The sequence below is a fragment of the Xiphophorus maculatus genome, chromosome 7 (genome assembly GCF_002775205.1).
Source record: "Xiphophorus maculatus strain JP 163 A chromosome 7, X_maculatus-5.0-male, whole genome shotgun sequence".
NCBI classification, from domain to species: Eukaryota; Metazoa; Chordata; class Actinopteri; order Cyprinodontiformes; family Poeciliidae; genus Xiphophorus; species Xiphophorus maculatus.
The window spans coordinates 14,778,789-14,804,734 of NC_036449.1; the positions used below are offsets into that span (position 1 = coordinate 14,778,789).

Sequence of the window (25,946 nt, forward strand, 5' to 3'; positions counted from 1 at the left end):
AACAAAAACAAAAAAACATTGAGCCCAGGACTTTATTGTTACACCCAAATAAAATAGTGTGTTATAAGCAAAGAGGTGCTCTTCTGTTCAGTCACTGGTCAGATTAATACGGTCTTCTTTAAATGATGTATTGAAATGATTCTTTCTCTAGAAAGAACTAATCAACATACATACAACATACATCATCAATAACCCACAGGACCACAATCATTTGATATTGTCCTTTAGGAAGTTCCTCCTTGATTATATGCTATTTGTAAGTAAGTAAATACATGAAAACCTGAGTGGTCTAGAGGATTGGTACAACAATAATAGGTCATTTACAATTAGAGCATTGCATACAACTCACTTTGCATGAGCAAATTTGGCCCTTTGTGGGTTAAAATCTACTGTAAATTCAAAGTTTGTACCTTATTATTGTGTTGACGATTAAAGTTGTGTGTTGATCCCTCAGCTAGAAGAAACCCAGCATAACTGAACTGATAAAAGTCCACAATTTATTTTGATGAGTGAATGTAAACTTTTGTCTTCAACCCTATCTCCTGGGAATTTTAGATTTCTTTAATTTAATTTCAGTAATAAAAAAAAAAAAAAGAAAATAAGAAAAATTTAATGTGACATTTATGGCGACAGGCTGGACCGATGCTACAGTAGTCTTGATATTGTGCCAGGGCGGAAATGAGCAGCAGACCTCTGGAATTGATCACCCTAATGTGGTCACAACATGCTCAATCGAACAATGTTTTCTTGTCTGCCCCAATGCGCCAGCACACTCACATGAGTGCTAATGAGATTATGCTTGACGAGTCAAAAAAAAAAAAAAAAAAACACCCACAGACTGAATTACCGCTGTGATTTCTGCTAACTAAACCTGTGATTAACTGCTTGTTCCTCATCAGTGACTCTCTGTATGTCTGGACTGCAGGTCTGTGTAACTCTGTTGATAGTTGGATGATTGTCCCAAACATTAAGCAAAATCAATACACCGTGCATGGACTCCAATGTGGCACCAACTACATTTTCATAGTGAAGGCCATAAACCAGGCTGGAAGCCGCAGTAGCGCCCCGGGGAAACTCAAAACCAACAGTAGGCCATCATCAGCTGCAAATATTTACTGATACTAAGTGTTTTAATAATGAGTAAAACAAATTATATGTGAATGAAACAACGGTTTACCAAGGTTTCTGATTTCTTTTAAGGTCAGCCATTCAAATTGGACCCAAAGTCTGCTCATCGGAAGCTAAGGGTATCTCACGATAACCTTACGGTGGAGAGAGATGAGACATCATCTAAAAAGAGCCACAGTCAGGAGCGCTTCTCCAGTCACAGCAGCTACGGGGTTACTGGGAATGTCTATATAGACAGCGGCCGCCATTACTGGGAAGCTCTGATTGGAGGAAGCACATGGTAAGAGCATTTTACACTGATTTGGATCACTGAGCTTGGAATGAGTCTTGCTGATTGGTCCAGTGTGAAGTACATCTTAAGACACAAGGAATATGCTTATATGATGCACAAATTATAGCGTTCATTGGGGTTTCGTTTTTACTATAGTACTTTAAATCAGTCATTAAGTTCAATGTATCACTTTTCACACACTCAGGTTTGCTGTGGGGATTGCTTACAAGTCTGCACCAAGACACGAGTGGGTTGGCAAGAACTCGGCCTCCTGGGTACTCTCCCGCTGCAACAACTCGTGGGTGGTGCGCCACAACAGCAAGGAAATCCCCATCGAGCCTTCGCCCCACCTGCGGCGCCTTGGGATATTGTTGGATTACGATTCGGGGTCGCTCTCCTTCTACGATGCTGTGGCCTCGCAGCACTTGTACACATTTGACATTGACTTTGTTCATCCAGTCTGCCCAGTGTTCAATGTTTGGAATAGATGTTTGACGGTCCTCAGTGGACTGCCCATACCCGATCATTTGGAGAGCACAGACTTTAACCACTGATGATGTTGATACATTGCCATGCAAAAGTATTCATACCCTTTGAACGTCCACATTTGTCTTGGTATGACTACAAATTTCAATATATTTTCTTGGGATTTAATCTGACAGACATAAAGGACCGCATAATTGTGAACAGAAAGGAAATAAGACATGGTTTTCAAATATTTTTTAGACAGCAATCTTAAAAGTATGGGATGTGTTTGTAGAAAAATGCTTATTAGAATGCTTATTAGAAAAATGTTTTATGGCTGCAACTCTTTTAGGGCCTATGTTTCTACCAACTTTGACCATCTAGAAAGTCTAATCTTAGTCAATTCTTTTTTGCAAAATAGAAGAATTGTCACATCACAGTCACATGGATTGGAGAGCATTTGTGAACATTTATTTTTGATTCTTTCCATCAGATATCAACTAGATTTAGGTCTGAACTTTAACTGAGCCTTGCTTGCATTCTATGCTTTAGTGCCCATTGTAGCTCTGGCTGAATGGTTAGAGTGGCTGTCCTGCAGAAACTAGGCTTGAAAGCCTCTCATAGGTCTTCCAGGATTGCCTCTTATTTATCTCTATTCATCTTCCCAATCAGTTCTGAACAGCTTCTCTGTCCCTGCTTTAGAAAAACATGCCCACAGCATGAGTCTGCCACAACCATCATTTCATTGTGGGGATAATAAAATGTGTACACATCCTGCATGAGAAAAAAAAGTTCAATTTTGGTCTTATATGACCTACACACCCTTTTCCATTTGTTTACTGTGTTATTTTGATACACTGTGCACATTCTACTTTTTTTCCACAATGGCTGAACAAATACGTAGATTAAATCTCACTCAGGGGGACTTTATTTACAAATTATTTGACCTCGGAAGGAACTTAATTACACTAGATTGTGTTTACAGTTATGGGAGAAAAGGAGCTGAACACAAAAGAATGTCAAAATATTCAGGTATATATTTGGAAGAAAATTTTAAAACTATGTGTCACTTCCTTCACATTTGTGCACGTTTTTGCCTTGGTCTATCACATATAATCTCCGTGAACATAATGAAGTTGTGTTACGGTTATAATATTAAAGAAATGTGGAAAAGTTTAAGGGGAGTGAATTTTGCAAACTACTGTAAATAAGTACATACGCACATGCGAGATGAACTGATCTAAAAAGCAAACAGGACTGAATTAAGTTTTTGTTACAATTTATTGAAATTATTTAAGTACATTATAGGCCTTGGTGAATATTTTTTCTTTGCTTTGCACAATTATGTACAATACCTTGTGGGGTCAGATTAGGAATTTGTTAAAATCTAAAGTTCAAAGCAATATTTTCAAAGGGCTCAGGAGAATTTTTTATTCTTTTTTATTGTCTTGTTTATTTTTCATTGACGATGTTGATGGACATTCATGCACAGACTGCAACAAAAAAACAACAACTTTTTATTCACAGTTTTTTAAAGTCAGACTATTTTATTGCAGTGTAACTGATTTGTATTAAATGCCAGCACTTTGATAAGAAAGCTGTCACTATGAAATGCACTTCTAAGTCAACTTCTATCAGAATACCTTTTTTACTTGTCCTTGCGTTCTAAGAAAAAGAAAGGTTTAATCAGAATAGAGCAGTTTCACTCAGAAAATCTGATTCTTAATGGATATATTTCAACATTTTTAAGTATTTGCTATTTGTAGTTGCTTGATCACAGTTTAGAATCTCCTCACTACAGCAGCTTCAATGCTTCATTGCAGTTTTCACATTTACATATCCTCATAAAGGCGAATTAAAAACCTACTCCAAGTGATCAGCTGTGTGACCTTATCCTTTTGTTTTGTGATGCTCAGTTAACACTACAAATGAGTCCCACAAAGTTGGTAATTTCATGGAATAAGCGCTTATTGTTTACTGCCATTATTGTGGGATTTCCCATCTTTGCTCAATTGTGTTTTCACAACACCTGCACCACAGAGCGACGTGTCAATTTTTACTGCTTTACCAGGATCTTCTCTGACCCACACTGATCCAAAATACCGCCTCTGACAAGATTGACTCTGACATCTCTTTTTGTGCCAGAGTAATGCAGCCTGAATTTTCTGCGTCTCCTTTCAACAAAGAAGACAAGGGGGAGGGAGAAAAAAAGTATCTGAACTCTCCATGACCTCCCCAAGAGACACCCCGCAGACAAAGCTGTAATACACAAGCACCACCTCCTCATCCACGTAATACCACCAGCCTTCCATTTGGGGATGTGCTCATTTTTGTGTGTTGAGACTCCTTTATAAGAGATTTTATTTAAGTTTCCCTAATTTTTATATTTGACAATCAAAATTACTAAAGCCCTTTTTTAATAACAGCTATGGAAATATTTAGATTTAAGGAACTAAAAACATTTGTCACTACATGTTCATTTAAAAATGAAAATATGTCTCTGAGGCAAAAAAAGAGGCACATACAAAACTCAATTTATGCTGCACATGTTTTTAAAATGTGTAAAAAATCTTTATGTTTCTCATAAAGTATTTATCGTTGAGTATTTGTTTCTCTTCACGAGACAAAAAGATGTTCCCGCATGAAGGAAAAAAAAAAAAAACACTTAATGTTTTGCTTTCCAGTGTAAAAGACAGACCAATCACAGACTCAACAACTTTAAAATCTAGGGCAGCGTGTGTTGATATCAGAAAACCTTAAAATTACATTTTCAGAGAGACTGAGGACATAAATGGTCCAATTTCTATGATGAATAGATGAGAAAAATTTCCCAGGGCTCCACCTACTGGATTTTTTTCTTTTTTTTTGTAATAGATACTGTACATGGCGAGAGACACTTTAACTCTCAGAACAATTCTGTGGCTATATGAACGTTTAAAATATTTAGATCTCTGTTTTGCTTTTATTCCAATTTTAATCAGAAGGAAGGCTCAGGATTGAGAATATAAGCCAGTTTCTAAATATATATATTTAGATATAAAGACGATATAAAGTGGTTTTGCTTTTCCAAGTCATCTAACTAAATATCTACAAATTATGTATTCAATTATAGCAAGTTTTATAACAAAATTAATTAATTAATTAATTAGTATTAGAATAAACAACTCATTCAAAAATATGGATTGAATGAATAATCGAACAACTGAAAGTGACAAAATAACAGATAAACAGAGAACTGTGTTTAATTCTAAAGTATTGTCCCAAATCTATTAAAGTCTATTCCTTGAATAGTTAAAACAAACAAACAAACAAAAAAATGGATTATAAACTTTGAAACTGTGAACACATTGCAGATAGTAAATATTGTTTGACCACACAAGTGAGTCTTTTTTTCTCATTTCCATGCAAATGTTGATTGGAGTGATGGATTCTGTATCTGCTGACTTTTAAGGTTATTTGAACATTTACAAAATTTAGTTTTTGAAAGATATAAAAATATTGCATGTTACACACTGATTCCTACTTAGAAGATTTTAATGCCCAGCATTAAAAAAAAAATCTTGATTTCTTTTGTTTACTTTAAAGTGAGTCTTTAACTTAACTCCAGGTAAGCATTAGAGTAGAAAGTAAATTATTTTCTTCAAACATATTTTGTGGCAGGAGTATAATCGTATAAAACAAAATGAATTAAAAATGAATTAATAAATGGTCAAGTAAATAGCCCACACCTCTTGATAATACTGTCAATGATTTTCCATTCGCTGGGTCTGCACCATTTACACACCGGAGAGGCGCGACACCGGTAGGCGGAGTTTGCATTGTACGACGTGGCGAACAGCTTTTGTCACACAACGGCAGTCGGCAGGGGTGTGTGATTGATATAAAAGCAATAGAAATGTTTTCATGTTAGTGACGGATACCAAATGTCAGGCAGTCCCTTGATTTAAGTTGATGCATTCTGTACTTAGGAAAGGAAACTACACATTACCCGACTTTTTTACCCAGTCACTTGCCGACTGACTGGAAAAGAACGGACCCACTTTCTTCTTGATTCCTATTGGTGTAGCCTTTCACTAAGCCCCGCCCAAACTCCCGGAACAGGAACCTGTTCGTTGTTGCTGCTGACGTTGGTGCTGTCTCAGTGACGATGGCGTCCACAGATCTGTCGCTTCTGGATCTAACAGACAAGGAAACCCGAGAGAAACTGTCTTTATGGGACCGCCGCACGGATGCCACGGCCCCCCTGACGGAGAAGCAAATGGACTCTGTCCTGGAGATCCGAGCTGCGGCTGAAACGCTGTCTGTTCCCTCGGAGGTGAGAGGAGACTCAACACAGCTAGCTGGCTAACATGGATGCTAACTCCACTCCTAAATGCCTGGAGAAGTTAACTTTACAACTACTTTGCATCTGTATGAGAGTACAGTTCTCCTGTATTTTAGTGCTGCATTCAGTTTAGCTTAATTTAGCCTAGCTGATAGCCTGCTTTAGTTATTGTGTTTGAAACAGGCTATCCTCCAAGTTAGCTGAAACCTTGTCAGTGAGTGCTGTGTTGTTGTGCAGCTGCCCATTGAGGACCTGTGCAGCCTGGCGTCTCGGTCCTTGCAGTCCCCGTTCACAGCAGCGGTGCCTGCTTCCACAGAGGACGTCCTACTCAAAGGCTTTCAGGTGCTCGAAATGGAAAACGACAGAATAGAAACTGCACAGCAGGTAAGTTTATCCAGCTAAACTTTCCCTGCGGAACATTGTCTATGTTGTAATATGGTGTAATATGATGCTGTTTGCTTCCCCCCAGTTCTTTGCCTGGTTTGCCAAGTTACAGACGAGCATGGACTTGGATGAGAGCGCAAAGTACAGGTGCTGAAATACTAAAATTTAAGATTTTATACAGACCGTAAAAACATAATCAACGTTATTATTAAAAATATTTTGTCCTTATGTTCATTCTGTATGTACTCTTATTTTGTTCTTGAAGTACAATGCATTTGTAAATTTTGTAAGTAACACATCACAAACTCTGTTAAACTACAATCTCCATAACTTTGTCTACTTTTTCAGAAAACTCACAGTGTTCTTTGTTTTCATTTAGGAGAACAAGAGATGATTTGAACAGCTACCAAGAACAATGTGATGCTATTCTGAAAGATGTGAATGCAGCTCTTGACCATTTGGATTCTCTTCAGAAACAGTACATATTTGTGTCCAATAAGACCGGGGCATTGCATGAGGCCTGTGAACAGCTGCTCAAAGAACAAGTAAGGAAAAATCTGTTGTTTTAACTAAAACTTTTAAATGGATCACTTGTCAATAGAGTGTCTGTAAATTGCAGTTCAGTTGTTTTTCTATAGTTTTTGATGCTTGATAAACATCATTTTAAATTTATTACCACATGAATAAAACTGAGCTGAAATTGTGTAAATAAATTGATGACACTCAAAGGTGACTGTGTAGAAGTCTTGAAAATACTATATGCTGTGAAGATCCACAGTGTTACACGATTAAAGGATAAAGGGAATATTTTTGGTCTGCTGTTCTGAGATCTTATTTATAATCTGTTTTCAATATAAGTTTCAACATGCTTCATATTTGTATGTTGGTGCACAAACTAAATAGGAAGAACGCTTTTCCTAACTTGTTTTAACTGTTTGTTTTTCAACTTGCAGTCAGAGCTTGTTGACCTGGCAGAGAGCATTCAGCAGAAACTGTCATACTTTAATGAGCTGGAAAACATAAACACAGTAGGCTGGGCTTTTTTTTTCTGCACATTGCAAAAACATACACTGCTTTACACAGATCATATTTTAGTTTCCAAATGTAACTTAGGTGTGTTGTAATACTCTTCATAATAATAAAAAAAAAAAAAAGTAGCCTCCTATCTTGTTTAACAGACAAGACTAACTGCAACAAAAGTGCAAATACTTTGCATTTAAATGACTTTAATCTTTGTTTTTATTTTTCATTTTTGCAGAAACTGAATTCTCCAACTTTATCTGTAAATAGTGAAGGTTTTATACCAATGTTGTCCAAATTGGATGATTGCATAGAATATGTTTCGTCACACGTAAGTAATGTATAGTAATTTATATTTATAAAAACCCAGAATTTAATTCATGACTGCATGTAATAATTGGTTTGGTCTTGTTTTACATAATAGATGTCTTCAGTGATGGTGTTCAAAATCCACATTTTAACCAAAAATGTCTGTTTTTAATTGATTTGTGCAAATTAATTCTAACTCTGGTTTTTTTGTTACAGCCTAATTTTAAGGATTATCCAGTTTATTTGGCTAAATTTAAACAATGTCTCTCTAAAGCTATGCACTTCATGAAGGTCTACATTGTAAACACTATGCAATCTCTTACAAGCCAGTTAACAAAAAGGGTAGGTATAAATTATTTACTTAAAAGTGAACTTTGACTGGAATGTAAGCCTGTGTGTTTACCTCCTTAGTTGCTTACTAGATTTTTTTATTAAGTATCCTTTTTTCTTGAGACATTCTAATTTTGCTATACTTGCATGAGCTCATCCTTTTTTGAAATGTGGACGAAGTTGCCAACAAATATAAAATATATCGGTTTCCTCACCTTTTGTTTTAAAAATGACTATTTAAAAAAAAGCCATTTCCTTATTGTTATCCATTCACATAGAAGCACAGTACTGTTTCTAATCATATGTAGGTTTTGCAATCTTAAAAAAAATCCAAATTTAACAATTTCATTATAAGGCTTTAAAGAGTTTTTATTTAGTTGCATCTTAAAGTTGAATATATGTTCGTTGCCAGTTTTATTGTCCTCAGTAGAAAATATTAAACTATGTTTTTTTATTTGTATATTTTTATAAACTTTGAGGTTGTAGCATAAATATGCCCTGACTACATGGTTTGACACTTGGTAGGTTTTTAGCAAACTTTGTTGCTACATGTAATTTGTAACAATGAAAGTGAAACAGTTCAAGTTTGTAATATTTATCTTATGTGAAGGTGTTTTTTTTCTGTATAGATGAATTCAAATAACTTAAAATGTTCACCACTGAAACTTAAAAATCTGCAAGTTTTAGGACATCGTTAGTCATGTCATACTTTTGTTTTGTTTTCTTAGGATCCAATGGGTCTCACTAATGCAGATAATGCATTTACACTTTATTATGTGAAATTTAGAGCTGCTGCGCCTAAAGTTAGAGTGAGTATATTTATTTCCTAAATATTTTCAACCTGTTTGGCTAATTTCTATAAATAAATTACATTTTACTTTTACATCTCCTCCCTTCAGTCTCTGATTGAACAGATAGAGCAGCGAGCACAGAAGATTCCAGAGTAAGTATTACTATTTTTTTTCTTCATCAAAGCACTGGCTTCATGCTACCTTTTATAAATATATTTTCCTAAGACTCTAAATTGACTTCTCTGTCTCCTAACCTGGGCAGGTACCAGCAGCTGCTAGATGAAATCCATCAGTGCTATCTTGACCAGAGAGAGCAGCTGCTCAGTCCCTGCATTACATCCACCATTACTGACTTGACCAAGCAAAACAACAAAGACCACTGTGCTCTGGTAAGGCATGGAGAGTTCAAAGCCAGAGGTGCCCTTTAGATATTGGAAGATGACATTTTAGTTTACGTGGAAAGGACAGCATGCGGCCCCAGGGACATTTTCTGGAGTGTTTGAGGAGGCAGAAAGCCATGCGCTGGATAAATTAGCATGACCTCAGATTGTGTACAGCAGGTGTCAAGAGAGTTGATCTTTTCGTTCAAGTAAATTTATTGGCAGAAACACAATCCTGTTAGAATATCCTCCAACATATTTCATTTTCAAACTGTGAGTGAATATGCCTGACCTAGAACTAGGCACGGAAATAGATTAAATATTTTTTTTCAGTTTGCTTAGCACTGAATGTCTTTCAAAAGTACTCGAGTTATTTCAACTTTTTTACATGTCCTCACATTGCAACAACATATTCTACTGTATTTTATTGAAATTTTACACAAATATATTGGAGAGAAAAAAAATAGGCAATCACTGCAGTCTCTAGATATGAAGGGCAGGTCGACTTACAATTGTATTTGATGCCAAAGGTGGTCCTGCAAAATATTGAGTCAAGAGGGGAAATACAAATGCAAAGCACATTTTTTGTATCACATTTATGGTAAATGCCTTGTACTGGCCTTTCTGGCCCCTCTGACCACCACCAGCAGGCAAGGGAGGTGAAGTGTCTTGTCCAAGGACACAACGACAGATTCAAACAGAGCAGGAATCAAACCGGCAACCCGCCAATTACGGGTCGAATTATTTACCTTAATTTTCACCACCATGTGCTATCATATAAACTATAATATAGGGCTGTTGTAAACGAATATTTTAGTAATCAAGTAATCTATAAATTATTCTTAATCGGATAAAAAAAGATCAAATAAAACATTGGTAAATTTAACATAACAGCAGTATTACTATCGCATATGAACATCAGTCCAATTTTTCATATTTGAGCTTCCCTAACAATAACATTTCTGTAGTTTAGAAAATTAACCTGAAACAATAATAGCTCACTTTCCAAGTTAACCTGAAGAAAAGTTATACAAATATCTGAAATTATATTCAATTCAATAATAAAGAGGCAGGCTCACAAATATGTTTATAAAAAATGCCTATACTCTCCAGCTTTTGGTTTATGTATTCATCTTCAATCAGTTTAATAGATGAACTCTCACCTTGCCAAGACATTCATAGCTTTTGTGTTTGTTAGCGACGGGATTTAACACCTTTGTTCGTCACACACAGAAACATCTACCAGCTACGTGCCGCCACTATGAGCTTCGCCACCCATTTGTTGAGACCAAGATGATATGAAATACATTTTCCGATTGGTCCTTAAAGCTACGCTTAAGTTAATCATCTAATGCCCAGCCGCCCGCAGTGTTCAGTCTGTCCGCTCACCTGCATAAATACTCCTGCAGCGCTCTTCACCTGGTTCGCTGTCTGCCACCAGGCAGCAGCTCAAGGAGGAGAAAAGCTGCTGTGCTCCAGGCATCGCGCCAGTCATTTTAAGGATGCTTATTGGTCCGCCGAAAAATTACGAAGACCCAGACATTACCATCAATCAATAAAATCCTCCCAGGCCGAACTTGAAAACTGGACGTTATGCTGTTAACATGTAGCTTTTGTCAACAACTCAGGCGGAAGTCAGAGCGCCGGGTAACGCAAGTAATAACCCGACCGGAACACGGTGTGCTAAATAATAAAATATAATTTAACGAAGCTTCGAGGCAGATAAATTTTCCTCTAGGAATTTTAATAATCGAGGTACTCGAATCACTCAAGGAATCGTTTCAGCCCTACTATAATATATTGATGTTTTTGCTTGTAAAATATTTTAATAGGGCATGCATGCTTTTGCAATGACCTGTATTTGGAGTTTTTGAACATGGGCTAATTGTGTCTGCAGGTTCGAAGTGGCTGTGCCTTTATGGTTCATGTGTGTCAGGATGAACATCAGCTGTTTAATGAGTTCTTCACCAAGCCTACATCTAAATTAGAGTGAGTAGTAGCAGCTGAACATGGACAGTAGCAAATAGGCAGGAACTGTGTATTTGCTTAGGGTGGGAGCTCTTTAAAATCCACTCCACATTGAGTATTTAAACTTTTGAGTGTTAAAAATAATGTTTTAATCTTTCACTAATGTAATTTTTAATCTCTGACAGCGAACTTTTGGAGAAGTTGTGTTTGTCGCTGTACGATGTTCTCCGGCCGCTGATAATCCATATCATACACCTGGAAACCCTGTCTGAGTTGTGCAGCATCCTAAAGAATGAGATGTTGGAAGACCATGTTCAAAACAATGGTAGGTTAGAGCTCTTTCTCTTATTATTAAAACTCATCATTAGGCATACTATGCTCACAGTTTGGACTTAGCTACCTGCATGTAACAGGAAATAGGACAAATTTCCTTGGTTTTCCTTTTCTTTCATTTGATAAATTTGATGTATTGCCTCTGACTGCTTCACCACTGCACTTTTCTGACCTTTGAGGCTAAAGTCACCAACCATACCCATGTTTGTGATGTTAAAATTTCTTTAATGTGTTGGAGGTTCCATGTCCACAAATGAAGAAACATTGGTAAGCAAAAATATAGACCCTTGTACTTCTTTCAAAGAAATAAAAAAAATGAAGACTTATTTAACTTTTGCAGTCTAAATCTTAGTGTCATCTGCATAGGATAACATTATTTTTTTCCTTTCTTAGTCTGGAATTGAGGGCAGCGGGTACAAAGCACATTATTCTGGAACAAAGGAGAATCTGAAATAATTTATAACAGTTGTCCACAACCCCTAGCCCTGAAGGCACATTATCCTGCATGTTTTAGAGGTGACCTTGCTCTATCACGCTTGATTGAAATGATTGGCTTCTGCATGCCATCAGCTGCTGCAGAAGCCTGTTAATCACCCATTCATTTATGTCAGGTGTGTGGCAGCAGGGGAAGTCCTCAAACATGCAGGACAGTGTTGGGGACCACTCCCTAAGAAAAACACCAAAGTTTTTTTTTTTTTCATTAAATGAAAAGGACAGGATATTCAACAATAGATATAATGAGTGACTTTTGCTGTGATGAGTCTTTAGCAGTTCTGATATGTTTGTTGTGCTTCTTCAGTTAATTACTTTAAACTTTGTGCAGAAAATGTACTTTTTTCTCAAACTTTACTAAAATGCCCTGTTTGTATTTTTTGTGGTTTTTAACAAACAGAACACAACTTCTAAGAAAAAAAACAATGTATGTTAGTCAACTTGTTTCGAATTGTCAAGTATTAAATCTTCACAATGATAAGAATTTTATTTCTCTTAAAATGAAAACATTCCTTACAGCAGAGGTATTTGTTCTTCAAAACTGCAGTCCTTGAAATCTTTCTTTTTGCAGTTTTTTATTTCAGTTATGTTCCCACCTTTAATCAACCATTCTTAAAAACTTTTATTAATTACAAATAGTCTGGTCTGTGGTTTCAAAATGATAGTTTTGTGTGTTTTTTTCTGTACATCACCATAAACTATTTACTGTAAATGTTTTTGCTACTTGATCTTTATTATTTTGGGTATTATTAATCGTATTATATTCAGGCAAATTAGTTGGAGAAACTTGTGGAAAAATAATCAATGTTTGTCACACAATTTAGAAGATAATTTAGGAAATACACATAAACTTTTAAATTAGAAGAAATTTTTGTAACCCTAACAGACCTAAAACAGGAAAAGTTTTGGTTTGTTGTTTGACTGGGAGGGGAACAAGTGTGCCATTTTATAAAGTGTATCTAAGTGTCTACATTTAACTACTCATTTTAATAAAGACAATACATTATCTTGAAAATAAAATGGTTATTGCCGTCTTGAATACCATTTTTATGAATGTTCAACCCAAAAAGATTTAAATGATTCAAATTTATGGGCAGCCCTGATAATGCCCTGTCGTACCTCTTCATAAATTTTAGAAATAGCTGCTGCCAAAACATCGACGAGAAGGAATATAATACTGCTGCTGAGATACTTTACACATACAAGTCCCACTTCTTCCCCAGCAGTTATTTCAGCTATAAAACATCCCGATACCTTTCCCTGTTTGACTTTTTACTGCTGCAGGGAGATCAAGTTGTTCTTTCCGACGCAACTCCAACTTCCTAGCGCAGCAAATTGATACACTAGTGCACTGGTCTTGCACACATTAGCAATTTTCTTTTCTGTTTTTCCCTATGCAATAATGATAATGAATAGACGAACATGGAAGTTACCGGTACCTTTAACTGCTGTGACATACACCTAAGACAAAAATAATGCAATTTCATCCAGTTCTTTATATTCCAATATATATTATACCTTGAACAATTTTATTTTAATGTAAAAACTTACTTTGATTTTATGTTGCAGAGCAATGCAAAAATATTATTTTTGAATTATTAGTGCATTATTGTGAAGTGGAAGGAGAGGGTACATAGTTTCTTTTTAGATTTTGTTCAAATGACAATGCAAAACAAACTATAGATTTGTGATGCTTTACAGTTGCGTCTTTATTTATAAATAATGCATAATGTCCCTGAATAAAAAGCCAGTGCTATATCACCATTATAGAACAGTGTAAAAAATTTTTTGAGCTTCAAGAATTTTAATGTGTTGTGAAATTTCTCATTTATGTTTGGTTCCCATGGAAAGCGCATGGTTCCCATAGTTGCCGTGGGGAGTCCCTCCATCCTATGAGTTGGGGATAATGAAGGGGACTGTATTTCTCTTGGTTCCTGTAAATAAATTTCTGCTACCACTTTTTTCTAATTAAATGTACTTCAGGAATAGATGGACTCTTTCATGATTGTTGTGTGTTTAGATTCCTGACCTGTTGAAGAAAGCATCTCCACAGCATGATAGCGCCACCATCATGTTGTTTTTAATATGTGGCTCTTGACGTTAGTTGGTTGCACTGGATCTTAATTAAGTCTAGCAGGATAAAGGTGCTCAGTACAAAGGCATTCTAGACCTCCCCCCCAAAAAAAATTTGCAAGTTTTGTATTATTTTAATTTCACAATGACACAATATTTTTTTTTATCAGTCTGTTGCATGAAATTCCAAATAAAATCCACTGAAACATGGCTGTGACGTTATAGCTGCTCACTGGCGTATGGCAGCTTTAATATGAAAACTGAGATATAATTTTCTTAAGTGATTTACGTCTACCTCATTTTTACTAAACAACATTGCTGCTGGTGCACCCTCTAACTCTGAGCCTGGAAGCAAAATTATTTTTACATAGATGCTGAACTAAACTCAAAGAAGAGAACCAAGGGCTCAATATCTCTTAGGGATGAAACTAAATGAGCCCTTGGTTCTCTTCTTTGAGTTTAGTTCAGCATCTATGTAAAGTTTCATCCCTAAGAGATATTAGTTTAAGCAAAGGCTTCCCCCATTAAAAGCCATTAAGGCACTGTAGGTTGAAAAAAGAGACAGCTGTATGACTGTTTAAGCCACTTCAATGTCTTTGTTGTAGCTTCCTGCCAGAGCGGCATGCATTTAACCTAAAATATGTAACTACACTTTGCTGAGGATAAAGACTGTAATACCCGATTGCTCATTTCATATTCCACATTTGCTCTGCACAACACTTCGCTCAAATAAAACACCTCTGTGGAAGAGGAATCTAAAATGTAAGTGCGTGTAGATTTATCAGGTTTTCTCATGCTGCTGTCACAATTACCAGTATTCCGCCTGCAGCTATTTTCTCAGTTTTCAAAGCTCTGCGAGTGTGTGTGTTGACACGGTTTAATGGTTGCACCCTCATCTTTAAAATCGTCCCTATTTTTTGTGTGTGTTGCGGCAAATTTAGTAATAGCAACTGTTTTTCAACATTTACTGCATTGTAAACCACCTAAAGTACTGGGAGAGACATGCTTTAGAAATGATATTTGTTTGTCTCTTTGATTTCCATAGAAATATTTGCATTTATACTGGAGCAGAATTATAATTTTAATGCAAAACACTATAAAACATCCAGCTGTTTGCAAAGAGATTGCTGACTATATCTACCATGATCATTGTTAGCTTAAGCAGTTGCAATTATATTATAAATACCTTAATTCAATACAAACATTGATTAGGCTGCAGGTCAGACATACTACTGTCAGAAACGTCTTTAGTTTTACCTGTACAGAAAAAATGAGAGGGGCATAAATTTTTACTGCTGTGAGCTCTGCTGTATCTTTTGGACTAAAGACCAGAGAACAAACTGTTACCAGAGACGGGGGGGAAAAGTTAAACATTGGTCAGCTAAAATTTAGTAGGTACATTCTTGACAGGATTGCACTGAAAACCCTACAAAATGCCCAGAGAAGTAAAAACTTACTTGACAAAGGGAAAAAAAAACAAATACAAATGTGGAGAGTCTTTAGAGTCAACTGATACAGAGTCTAAACTGTATATATATATAAAAAAAGGTTTAGCCTTCTTTTTTTTTTCCTTTTAGAAACAACCTCAGGATAGACTACCATAATATATTCAAATGAACCAAGACTGTGATTTGTTAGAGATGGCTGGTTATACTGAGCCATGTTCTGCTGGAGGTTCTTTCTGATAAAAGATTTTTTTTTTTTTTCACAAATCTTTATTCAGGTAGAAAGATTTCTGCAAAGTCAGTGACGGTAGTTCAGTCGGCTAGATTTTCTTGGATAACGTTACCAATTCGGTGTTTTGGTAGCTCACGTTTTATCAGCTTTAACACAGTTCAGAAAACACTGTTTGGTACCTAAATATTCTGGGCTGAGTTTTCAGTCCCAAAATAAACACATTTTCATTTATTTATTAATCAATGCAAGGATTGTGACATCAAGCATTGATAACCATGTTCATTTTAAATATCCTGCATTTTCAACCTTTTTCTTCCCATCTTAATTATATCCTGATTATATCAGTATAATCTCTTCTGTTCTCTTTGCTCACACAGAATGCGCTGTAAAGTAGTTTACCTATCAGACTATCGTACATATTTTCATGTGATAGCTGTAAACATGACATGTCAAAAATTTGGATCTTGTTTCTGGTTTTATGTGCTGACAGACTTCTCACATTTTAAAGACAAAAGTTGTTTATTCTATGATTAACTCTATAATGGTCATAGTTTAATGTTCTAAGTGACTCCCTTAAGCTACAACTTAATTCTTCATTGACTCTCCCGTAACATAAGAATTTGTGCTGCAACAATAGAAACTAGGTGGCGTTTTAGCTTGCTGGAGCACAAGGGTTCAGTTAATGTTGTTGCAGTTCAACTAAATAGGAAATTGTTATGGAGAAGCTTAAAGCCAGGGAGCAGCTGAACATCACTAATGACGAGTGATGTACAGAGTAAACAGAAGTCTGAATTGCACATGCACAACAACACAGCAGTCAACAAGCTTTTACCTTTGAGGGTAAATGTCACAGCTTTGGTTCTGTTCTGCATGAAGAGATTAACGTTTATCCCGAAAGGTTCTAAAGTTACATCTTTAATTCACTATTTGGCTGAGCTCTGTTTAACTGTGCCACCAAGAGCTGATCTTAGTTCAGTTTGGTCATGTTAAAAATGGTATAAAATTGAGAGCTTTCTTAAAGGTTAATGCCACTTATAAATCTTTCTTTCTTATCATTTGTCTTGGCAGAACACTTCTGATTTTCATTACAGTCTACTGAATTTGATTGTTTTGTTTAAAACTCAGATTAAATTGTACTGTATGTAACTGTATCAAAATCTGAACATATTATTGGAGTGTATTTGAATGATTTGTACTAATCCGAACTGAACACGAGCCGGCTGAATTCTCTGATTGAATATAATTTTAATCAGTTTGTTTTAAGTTCTTGGGCATCATGTGTATTGAAGAAATGGCAATAAACCTAATTGACTCTGAAGATGAGCTTTAGAATTAAATTAATATATCATATTACTTTTGTATTGGGGATTTAAACAGCTTTTCTAACAGCTACTTGTTAGAGAGAAACATTGTGGCATTTTATTTTACATTTGTTACTGAATGATTACATTTTAGCATAATCTTTTGTCTCATGATGTGTTACGTTTACATTTTGAAGCTTTAATGCAAACCAAAGCTGGCCTGCAACTTTACACATAAATTTGTTGTGGTTTTGCTATCGGCTAAACTGATCCCATGTACTGTATTGCAGCTGCTCAGCTGGGCGCCTTTGATGCCGTGGTGAAGCAGATGCTGGAGGACGTTCAGGAGAGGCTGGTCTACAGGACTCACATTTACATCCAGACTGATATCACAGGTTACAACCCAGCTCCAGGTGATCTGGCTTATCCTGAAAAACTGGAAATGATGGAGGTGAGTCTTGTTTTCTGAAATGGCATAGCCTTTTTTTTTTTTTTTTTTTTTTAAACATCTTGCCCTTAGGCCGTATTGAAGGCAAACATAATTCATAAATGCTGTGGTCCATTTCATTTCCTTTTGATTAATAGAAATGATTTTAGCATTTATGGAAGCAATTTTATGAAACTCTGAAATGAGTTGGGCTGCAAAGCATTTTTCACTTCTTGCCTCTAGTATTGTGATGTCTGCGTGGTTTGTTCTCTGTTGTTTTATTTCTCTCAGACGCATTTCATTTTATGTCAGTTTTCATGAAAAAAAACTGACATAAAGAAGAGAAAAATTCTAACTCCAACTTCTATTTCTAGTTACTTTTTTCTTAAAACTTATTTAGGTAGGGAAACCTCAGGAGTGAATATCTTCACATTTCATGAGAAAAACTTTAGATTTTGTGTTTGACTGCTAAAACGTACAGGGATTTAATTGCTGAGGTTTACTTTGGTTAGTTTTTAAAAGCTGTTACTAGCTTTACAGAATTGTATTTTCTTGTATTCGATGTATCGACTCTTGTCTTTTGCTCTTCTCGTCAACAACAGAGAATTGCCCAGAGCTTGAAGGAGGAACAGATGAAGCAGATGTCACAAGAGTCTGTGTTTGCTGATGTTCAGCTTGAAGATGCCGATAGAAGAAGAAACAGTAATGCAGGTCTGTTTCTTCAGGTTGTGATTTTGTTTTTCCAACATGGACTGCTATAATTTACCTGATGTTGTCTTCTCGTTTTCGCACCAAAACAGGCAATGTGGAACCCTCCCGTTTTCAGACATCTGTGTCTCCCGCGGATCTGCACGGCATGTGGTACCCCACTGTCAGGCGAACCCTGGTTTGTTTGTCCAAGCTCTACAGATGCATTGATGTAAGACTTCCATGTTTATGGGAAAGTAATTTAAAGTGCTGCAGGATTTGTAGTGTTTACTTTTAGTTTTTCCATTTCATCTACTTGTTTTTTTACACCAAGTCTTTGTATTTTTTTTTCTAGAGAGCAGTATTTCAGGGTTTATCTCAAGAAGCCTTATCTGCCTGCATCCAGTCGCTGCTTAAAGCCTCTGATATCATCCTTAAAAACAAGGTTGGCATGTTCTGTTAAGTTTATTATGTGGTTATAGGTTTTTATAATGATAACGTCAGCTCACAAAAAAACTTTTTCTTTCTGTGAACTTTGAAAGCTTGGACATCCATGATGAATGTTTCACTCATAGCGTAACTTTTAAAATCAGCTGCTTGTGAAATCTATGACTAGTTAAAGAAATCCATGGCTTTAGCTACTGTATGGTAAAATCCTTTAAATGGAGTTATTTTATGTGATTTTATGTGGTATTTTGATAAATGTATATTTTATATCACTTTACTTAAATGTTTGTTTTATGGTTTTTTAAATATTTTTATTCATTTTGATTTTGTTTAAATTTGACTATATTTTAGTTTGTTTACATTTTATTTTTTGGTTTTGCTCATGTTTTTATTTTAGCTATTATTTGTATATAAAGGAAATTATTTATGTTTTTAATTTAATAATTTAGGCATCCTGAAGCTCCACAGAGAATTCAGCAAACCCATCCTTTATTTATGGGCTTTTCTCACCTCCAAATTTGCTGTCAGTATGTAGTGCTCAGTGGCATTTCAACCTTCCACTTTAAATTAAAGCAGCAGCATCAATCTCGGGGGATGTGTTCCCACCCAATGTTGTTGATGTTTCTTTTTTTTTTCTTTCACAAAAGCTTTACTTGCTGTCTGAGCAACACATGATTTTAACTCCCTTATTTGTTACAGTGATATTCATATTTTGGCTACGGTTAATCAGCAGTTAATGATCAGTCGTTTCGCTTACCATCCTGTCTTTTTGTATTCCTGTGTCTTTTTGTATTCACTGTAGTGTAGACAGTCAGCAGATGTATCACTGTGCTTTCCCTTCCTGCAGACTCAAATAGACGGGCAACTTTTCCTGATCAAGCACCTGCTGATATTGCGTGAACAGATTGCCCCATTTCACACTGATTTTGCCATCAAGGAAATCTCACTGGACCTGAAAAAAACACGAGGTAAGATAATTAAAGGCAGAGGGGACCGTTGGTGTTCAGCTCCATAAAGCCAGTCATTACATTTTCACGCTCATTAAGCAACTTGTGCCTATCACATGCACCGGTGGCAACAATTAATGTGGAAATTGTAATCCAGCAACATAACGTACATTAACCGATGCCTCTCAGGGCAAAAGTGGCTCCTCCTATCACCCTCATCTCCGTTAACTGGCTTGTTACGTTTCCCAGCACTAGATGGCACTCTAATTCTGCACCAACTCAGATTTAATCTCTCTTGCTTTGTTCTAAGATGCTGCCTTCAAAATCCTGAACCCCAAGGCTGTTCCTAAATTCTTCCGACTCAATAGTCACAATGCCATACTTGAATTCCTGTTGGAGGTAGAGTATTTTTTTTTTTTATGTCTCCCTTCACCTTTCATACTAAACATACTATTCATTTTATGTGCTTTGATAGCACCCCGCCTAAGGGAGCTCCTGCTTGATAGCACTAAATCCTTTTTTCTATGACCCCCCAGGGAACACCAGAGATAAAAGAGCACTACATTGACTCAAAGAAGGATGTGGACCGACACCTGAAGTTCAGCTGTGAGCAGTTTATCCAGCAGCAGACTCAGATCTTTGTGGGGAACCTTGAGGAGTTTCTCACCAAGGTAACAGTTAGAGCGAAGGCAGACTTAGCCTCAGGCTAAAACAGCTCATTTCGACCTTCATTTTTTTTCAGCTTTTTATTTTTTGTAATCATTTGTTTATTCACTTGCCACAGAAGGTCTTAATACTCAAGTGAAAAATGTGAAATAATGCCTTTTGTAAATATGTCTTTTTGTTTAAATTGGGGTAAGTGTTTTATTTATTTCCCCTTTATTTCAAAACAAAAACAGATGAGTTGGCAGCTCTATTTGTCAAGCTGTAATGTTTTGTTGTGGCTTTGCTCAGGTTTCAGCTCTGAAAACGATGGCCGTCCAAGGTGGTCCCACCTACAGCCTGTCTCAGCAACCTTGGGCTCAGCCAGGTAAGATTTGTCTCAGGAAAACACCATGAAGCAATTCATCAAGGCCCATATGGCAAATGCTAGAGGTTATGCCAGTGTTTTTCTTTGTCTTTTTTTCAGCATATACATTTTTTTTTCTTCCTCTCCCCTCTCTTTTCAGCAAAGATCAACGATATAGTGATGGCCACATACCGGGTGATGAAGAGCAAGCTGCCGAGCACTTTACAGAGCATGTCCTTGTACTTGGCCAACAGAGACACAGAGTTCATCCTTTTTAAGCCTGTTCGGGTGGGTGGCAGAAAAGCAGAGGCTTGACATTTACTGGATGACTTGGTTTCTTTTTAAGTCATTATAACGGCTTAAAAAAGTTATTTGCTTCCTTATTTACTGTCCGGCTTTACCCTGCTGTCACTGTGCAAGTTTAATTTAAATTTCAGTTAGTTATGTAAGATTATATTATTTACAGAGTATCATCAGATTGCTGAAGTTGCAATACTTCTCTCTGCTATTGTAGAGGATACTAGTGGGGTTTTTGTGCATTCATCATGAGTGTGAATATTTGATCCAACTACAGCTGGATGCACAAGTCAGAATTTTCTGTGGATTTTCTTAAATCCACACAGTCAAAAATATACTTATAGGTTATAATGTGCATACGCACAGAGTAATATTTAGCAAATGTCCTTTAGTTAATTGAAGATAAACCACAGGTGTTTTGTTGGCCTATCTGGGTCCTGGTTCAAGTGATTGGCCACACTTATTCAAAACAAGTTGGTTTCCAGGGATAGCCTTGGCGTTTAAACAAAATCAATTGAGGTTGGAGCCATTCTAGAACATTACTATTAATGACAACACAGATCAGCTGTGTCAGTCATCTGCCAAAAAACATGTGCCCCATTCTTTTCCATCAAACAATCCACTTTGGCTGCATCTCGTCTCTTGTCAGCACCCAAGGCTATGAGGCAGAGCGCCCAGCGATCCTTTCTGAACCTGTTTTGTTCAGAAGCAGTGACGCTTCACATTGGACTATCCAAAGCTGGAGTCCAGTGATTTCTTTTTTCTTTTTTTTTTTTCTGCAGGCACTTCAATGCAAAGCATCTTAAGTGTGTTAAACGCACCAGTTGATGCACATCAACTGATAAGATGCATCACTTTGCTCCCAAAATGCCTCCTCCTTTATCCTGCTTCATAGGCATCATTGAACTAAGAAAGGAAAGTCTATGAATCTTAAGATGGATCACTGTTTATAGAGCATCATGTTTCACATCAGGATGAACTAATGAACACTGACCAGAAAGGATGCATCTGATCTGAATTTAACTCTTAAGCTTCACTGCAATTTACACTTGCCCACATTGGCAAACTAAATGCCTTCTGCTGTACAGAAACAAGTATACTTGTTTCTTGTCTGAAGAAACAATTGTTACAGAAATGGCAACAATTATCTATGGAGGGACTCACAGTGAGGCTTTCTAACCTAAGGAAACAACGCAACCGTTGAAGCACGGTCTTGGCAGAATCATGCTGAGGGCATGGTTTGTTATTGCATAAGACAGAATATATAATACAGTCTATCACCTTTGTGTCCAAAATTTTACCTGTGGAAGATTGGCATGTGGTCAGAGAGATCAGGGTAAATCCAGGAACCACAAAGGTGCAAGCCTATGAGATACTAGAACAACACTTTCACTGTCCACAATAAAATTAGTTTTACATCAGTGTGGACTAAAATCTTGATTTGATTTTGATTTAAGAGTAAGCTGACCAAGAATAAAAAAAGTACCTCCTCTTAAATCGACACCTTCAATCTTGTCATAAACGGGTCAATGCAGAAAGCTTTAGTCAGGTAAGACAAACAGCTATTCTGACACAGTAACATGAGGTATGTCTGTAGGCGTCAAGGAGGCCATGGAGGTGGCACCTCTATTTTACTATGGGTTTGGACACAAGCATGGAACTTGGACACAACTGGGTTTTCCAACAGAACAATGGTTCTTAACAGGAACATTGGTCTTTGACTAGAAGAAGCAGGATAACATTAAGCCTCTGGAAGCACTTTTTTTTATTATTATTATTTTTTTAAAGGATTTGTTGGCTCTAGTGGCCTTTATTTGTCGCCAGGCCGTGAATCGAACCTGCGACCACCGGCACGAGGACTAAGGACTCGATACATGGGTTGTGCTTTGCCCCTGTGCCACCACAGCACCCCGCCTGGAAGCACTTAACCTCAAAGTTATGGACTCTGCTTAAAAGTCAGGAACATGTCAGGAATCCAGCTAATTTAAATTAACTCAACAGATTTGATAAGAAACATGGTCAAATATGGGCTAGAAGGTTGATGATTGCTACAAAATGTGTGGTTTCTCTACACCTTCCTCTAGGACATTCATTCAAATGTTTGTAATGATGTATTTCTATAATTAAGCCTGTATGAGTAATTTTGACGCACGGTCTCTGCGGGTTATATAAAACCCAGAATATATTCCATCTTGGGCATTCTATGTAGACAAGTCTTTATGCCTAGTCTATAAAGATATTATTTAGCATGGTTGTGGGGAAAAAAAAGAACTGTTTAAATGTATCATTAAGAGCACACAAACTATTATGACATTAATTCTGAGTGTTGTTGAAGTATTTACTGGCACTATATAATTCTGTTATTGTGCAAATTTTGCTGACATATAAACAAACCTCTTATAATGTTAGGTCTTATTCGTGTTCTTGTTCATCCATTCATTCGTGGAAATTAGCTGCTGAGATAAGAGGACCGTAGTTGAATTTTTGGAGAGACGGCGACAGCAGCTCTTTGTTTGCCGTCGACTCTCAGGATAACTGTTTTTGTTTTAATGTGGCACGGAGATGGAACCCCTCGCCAAAAATTTTGTCAGTGTGATTGAACTCTTAATAGAGAAATATTTGTGCTGCCTGTGTACTGTTCATCAAGGTGCCAGGTGAGGCTGAATGAGAGAAACAAAATTCACTGGTTGACATGGAAACAGGGATAGTAAGGGGACAGAGGCCAGATGGAAATGTGGTTTAATTTCCCTCCAGCTCTCAGTAATAGGATGTTTTTTTTTTTCCTTTTTTTCACACAGAATAACATCCAGCAGGTTTTCCAAAGACTGCACACTTCGCTTCAGGAGGAATACAGTGGAGAAGACCTTCAAATCATTGCATGTCCATCTATGGAGCAGGTACAGCTCTGTGGGATTAGCACAGCCTTTAGGGGTTTTAGATATTTTAAATAATGATGCTCCAGCTTCTAAAAGTGCTTCAAGCCAACTTCAGGAAAGATACATTTAATAAAGTGCATCAGCTCAGGCCCAGCGAGCGCTCATCACTTTCCACGGCTTTATTTCAGATTAACCTGCTGCTGTCTGTGAATAAGTAATGTTCGGTGAATCGATGCACCCTCTCGATGGCGGCGTGAAGCCGGCGCTTCAGTCATGACTGGAAGGTTGAGGGGGCGGAATGACCAGAAAAGACCCTGCATCTGTGCTACCTGCTGGGACGGGAGTGCTGGATGGATGATTTAAAAAAAAATATGTATCAGACGAAGGTTTGGGTACTCATGTTGAACTCCACATAGGAGAAGGACTTTTCAAAGTCAGCCTATTGTGCAAGAATTAGGGTCTTGGGGTTACTCCTACTTACAGTGGTGGGTTTATTACTGTTGCATCTCTTAATATGGACCAGTTTTGGTGGTAATATAAAGATGGGGTATGGATTTAAAAATGAGAACATGACTGACTTATTAAAGTCAGTTAGCAACTGACGGTCAGTAAGTCACAGTCATATGCCCAGTTCCCTTCTTTGGTTTGGAAGGAAAATGCTGCAAAAATATTTTATTTCTTTATTTTTTCATGCAGAAGTCTTTATACAATGCTTTGCAGAAATATTAATACCCTTTAAACATTTTCACATTCATCACATGGCAACTACTGACCTTCAAATATTTTGTAGACTGAGACAAGGAAGTGCATCACTGTGAAGTGGAGGGAACAATGATACATAACTTGCATATTTTATTTTTTTTAAAAATGGTAAAACGCTGTAAAATCCATCATTTAGCTGGAGAATCTATCACCTGCTTCATAACTCTGTCATTTACAGAGGAGTTGCAAAAACACCAACATAAGTCCTGTACAGTTTGTTTTAAGACCTGGTAGGGATGCACCAAATCTGTATAAGCTATTGTGTTTTAAATGAGAGCAACACGTTTTTTCACTACATGCAAAGTATCCTAAATATTCAATCTCTACCATGACTCATAGTGGTTGCAGCATCTTGCTGTGGAAAGACCCGAGAGGGAAGGCAGAGGTCCGTCTTCCAGCAGAACAACAACCTTAAACATCTAGCCTGGACTATGGTGGAATAGCTAAGAACAAACATCTTCATATGTTACTGGAACTAAATCCAATGTATAATCTAAAATTTCAAAAAAATTTAAATTCAAAAAGAACTGTTCACAGATGCTCTTGATTCAGCTTGAACTACTTTGTACAGAAAAAATGGGTGAAAATATCAGTATCTAGATGAGCACTACTGGTAGAAATTACAAAGGGAAAATAAATGCTTGTCATATATTTCAGATTTATTCTTGCAAAGCATGTTTAATGTCTTTTCCTTCCACTTCACAATTGAACAGAATTCTGTTGGTGCATAAAATCTGTTTAAAGCCCCGAAGTTTGTTGTTACAAGGTGAAAAAATGTGAAGAAGGTGAAGGAGTATTCATCCTTTTGCAAGGCATTGTTAGTCTCCGTCTGTGTAGCCAAATGATGACCTGTACTATGGGTGAGTCAGGTCTGACAAGTTTGTTCTCTCTAATCAAAGCAGAGACGGATGTTTTCACGAACCTTCTCACCTACAACCTCCATTTCGAATGTTTTTGTTGTTTAGTTGCACATTTGGAAAGCAAAACTGAAAACTTGTGTTTTTATACTTCTTTTATAACTTGGTAAATTCAGCATTTACTCTCACACAGTATAATATTTTGCTCTTACATGAAGAATGGATGTGTCATCAGTGTACTCTTTGCTTTGGTTTGTCCCATGTAAATTGGTTTGTAGAGGTCTTCTATTTATGGTAATAAAAGAAGAGGTTATTAATGTTACTTGGCTTTATTTCTAAAAAGCACTTAGTCGTTAAATTCAAATTCAAGGGACGCCACAGCTCAAGTCAC

General features: G+C 36.7%; 2 protein-coding genes across 6 annotated transcripts in view; both read left to right on the forward strand.

Annotated features, from left to right (window-relative positions):
- The window catches only part of LOC102229324 (E3 ubiquitin-protein ligase Midline-1-like), a 43,641-nt gene extending 39,901 nt beyond the window's left edge, over positions 1-3,740 (forward strand). For all 5 annotated transcript variants that reach the window (XM_023336914.1, XM_023336918.1, XM_023336916.1 and 2 more), the window contains 3 exons: positions 926-1,087; positions 1,201-1,408; positions 1,605-3,740. In XM_023336914.1, the coding sequence (XP_023192682.1) occupies positions 926-1,087; positions 1,201-1,408; positions 1,605-1,953 (719 nt within the window). In that variant the 3' untranslated portion in view covers positions 1,954-3,740. The remainder of the gene's footprint in view (positions 1-925; positions 1,088-1,200; positions 1,409-1,604) is intronic.
- A 2,246-nt stretch (positions 3,741-5,986) lies between these two features.
- cog3 (component of oligomeric golgi complex 3) lies at positions 5,987-25,877 on the forward strand. Its single transcript, XM_005799381.3, has 23 exons — positions 5,987-6,179; positions 6,426-6,572; positions 6,658-6,719; positions 6,952-7,117; positions 7,526-7,600; positions 7,831-7,923; positions 8,118-8,243; positions 8,960-9,040; positions 9,131-9,174; positions 9,285-9,411; positions 11,300-11,391; positions 11,556-11,695; positions 17,537-17,697; positions 18,276-18,384; positions 18,474-18,592; positions 18,716-18,805; positions 19,655-19,775; positions 20,065-20,153; positions 20,291-20,425; positions 20,709-20,784; positions 20,924-21,051; positions 23,859-23,957; positions 24,125-25,877. The coding sequence occupies exons 1-23, from the start codon at positions 6,012-6,014 to the stop codon at positions 24,152-24,154; spliced, it is 2,478 nt and encodes an 825-aa protein (XP_005799438.1). The 5' UTR covers positions 5,987-6,011; the 3' UTR covers positions 24,155-25,877.
- Positions 25,878-25,946: the final 69 nt, after the last annotated feature.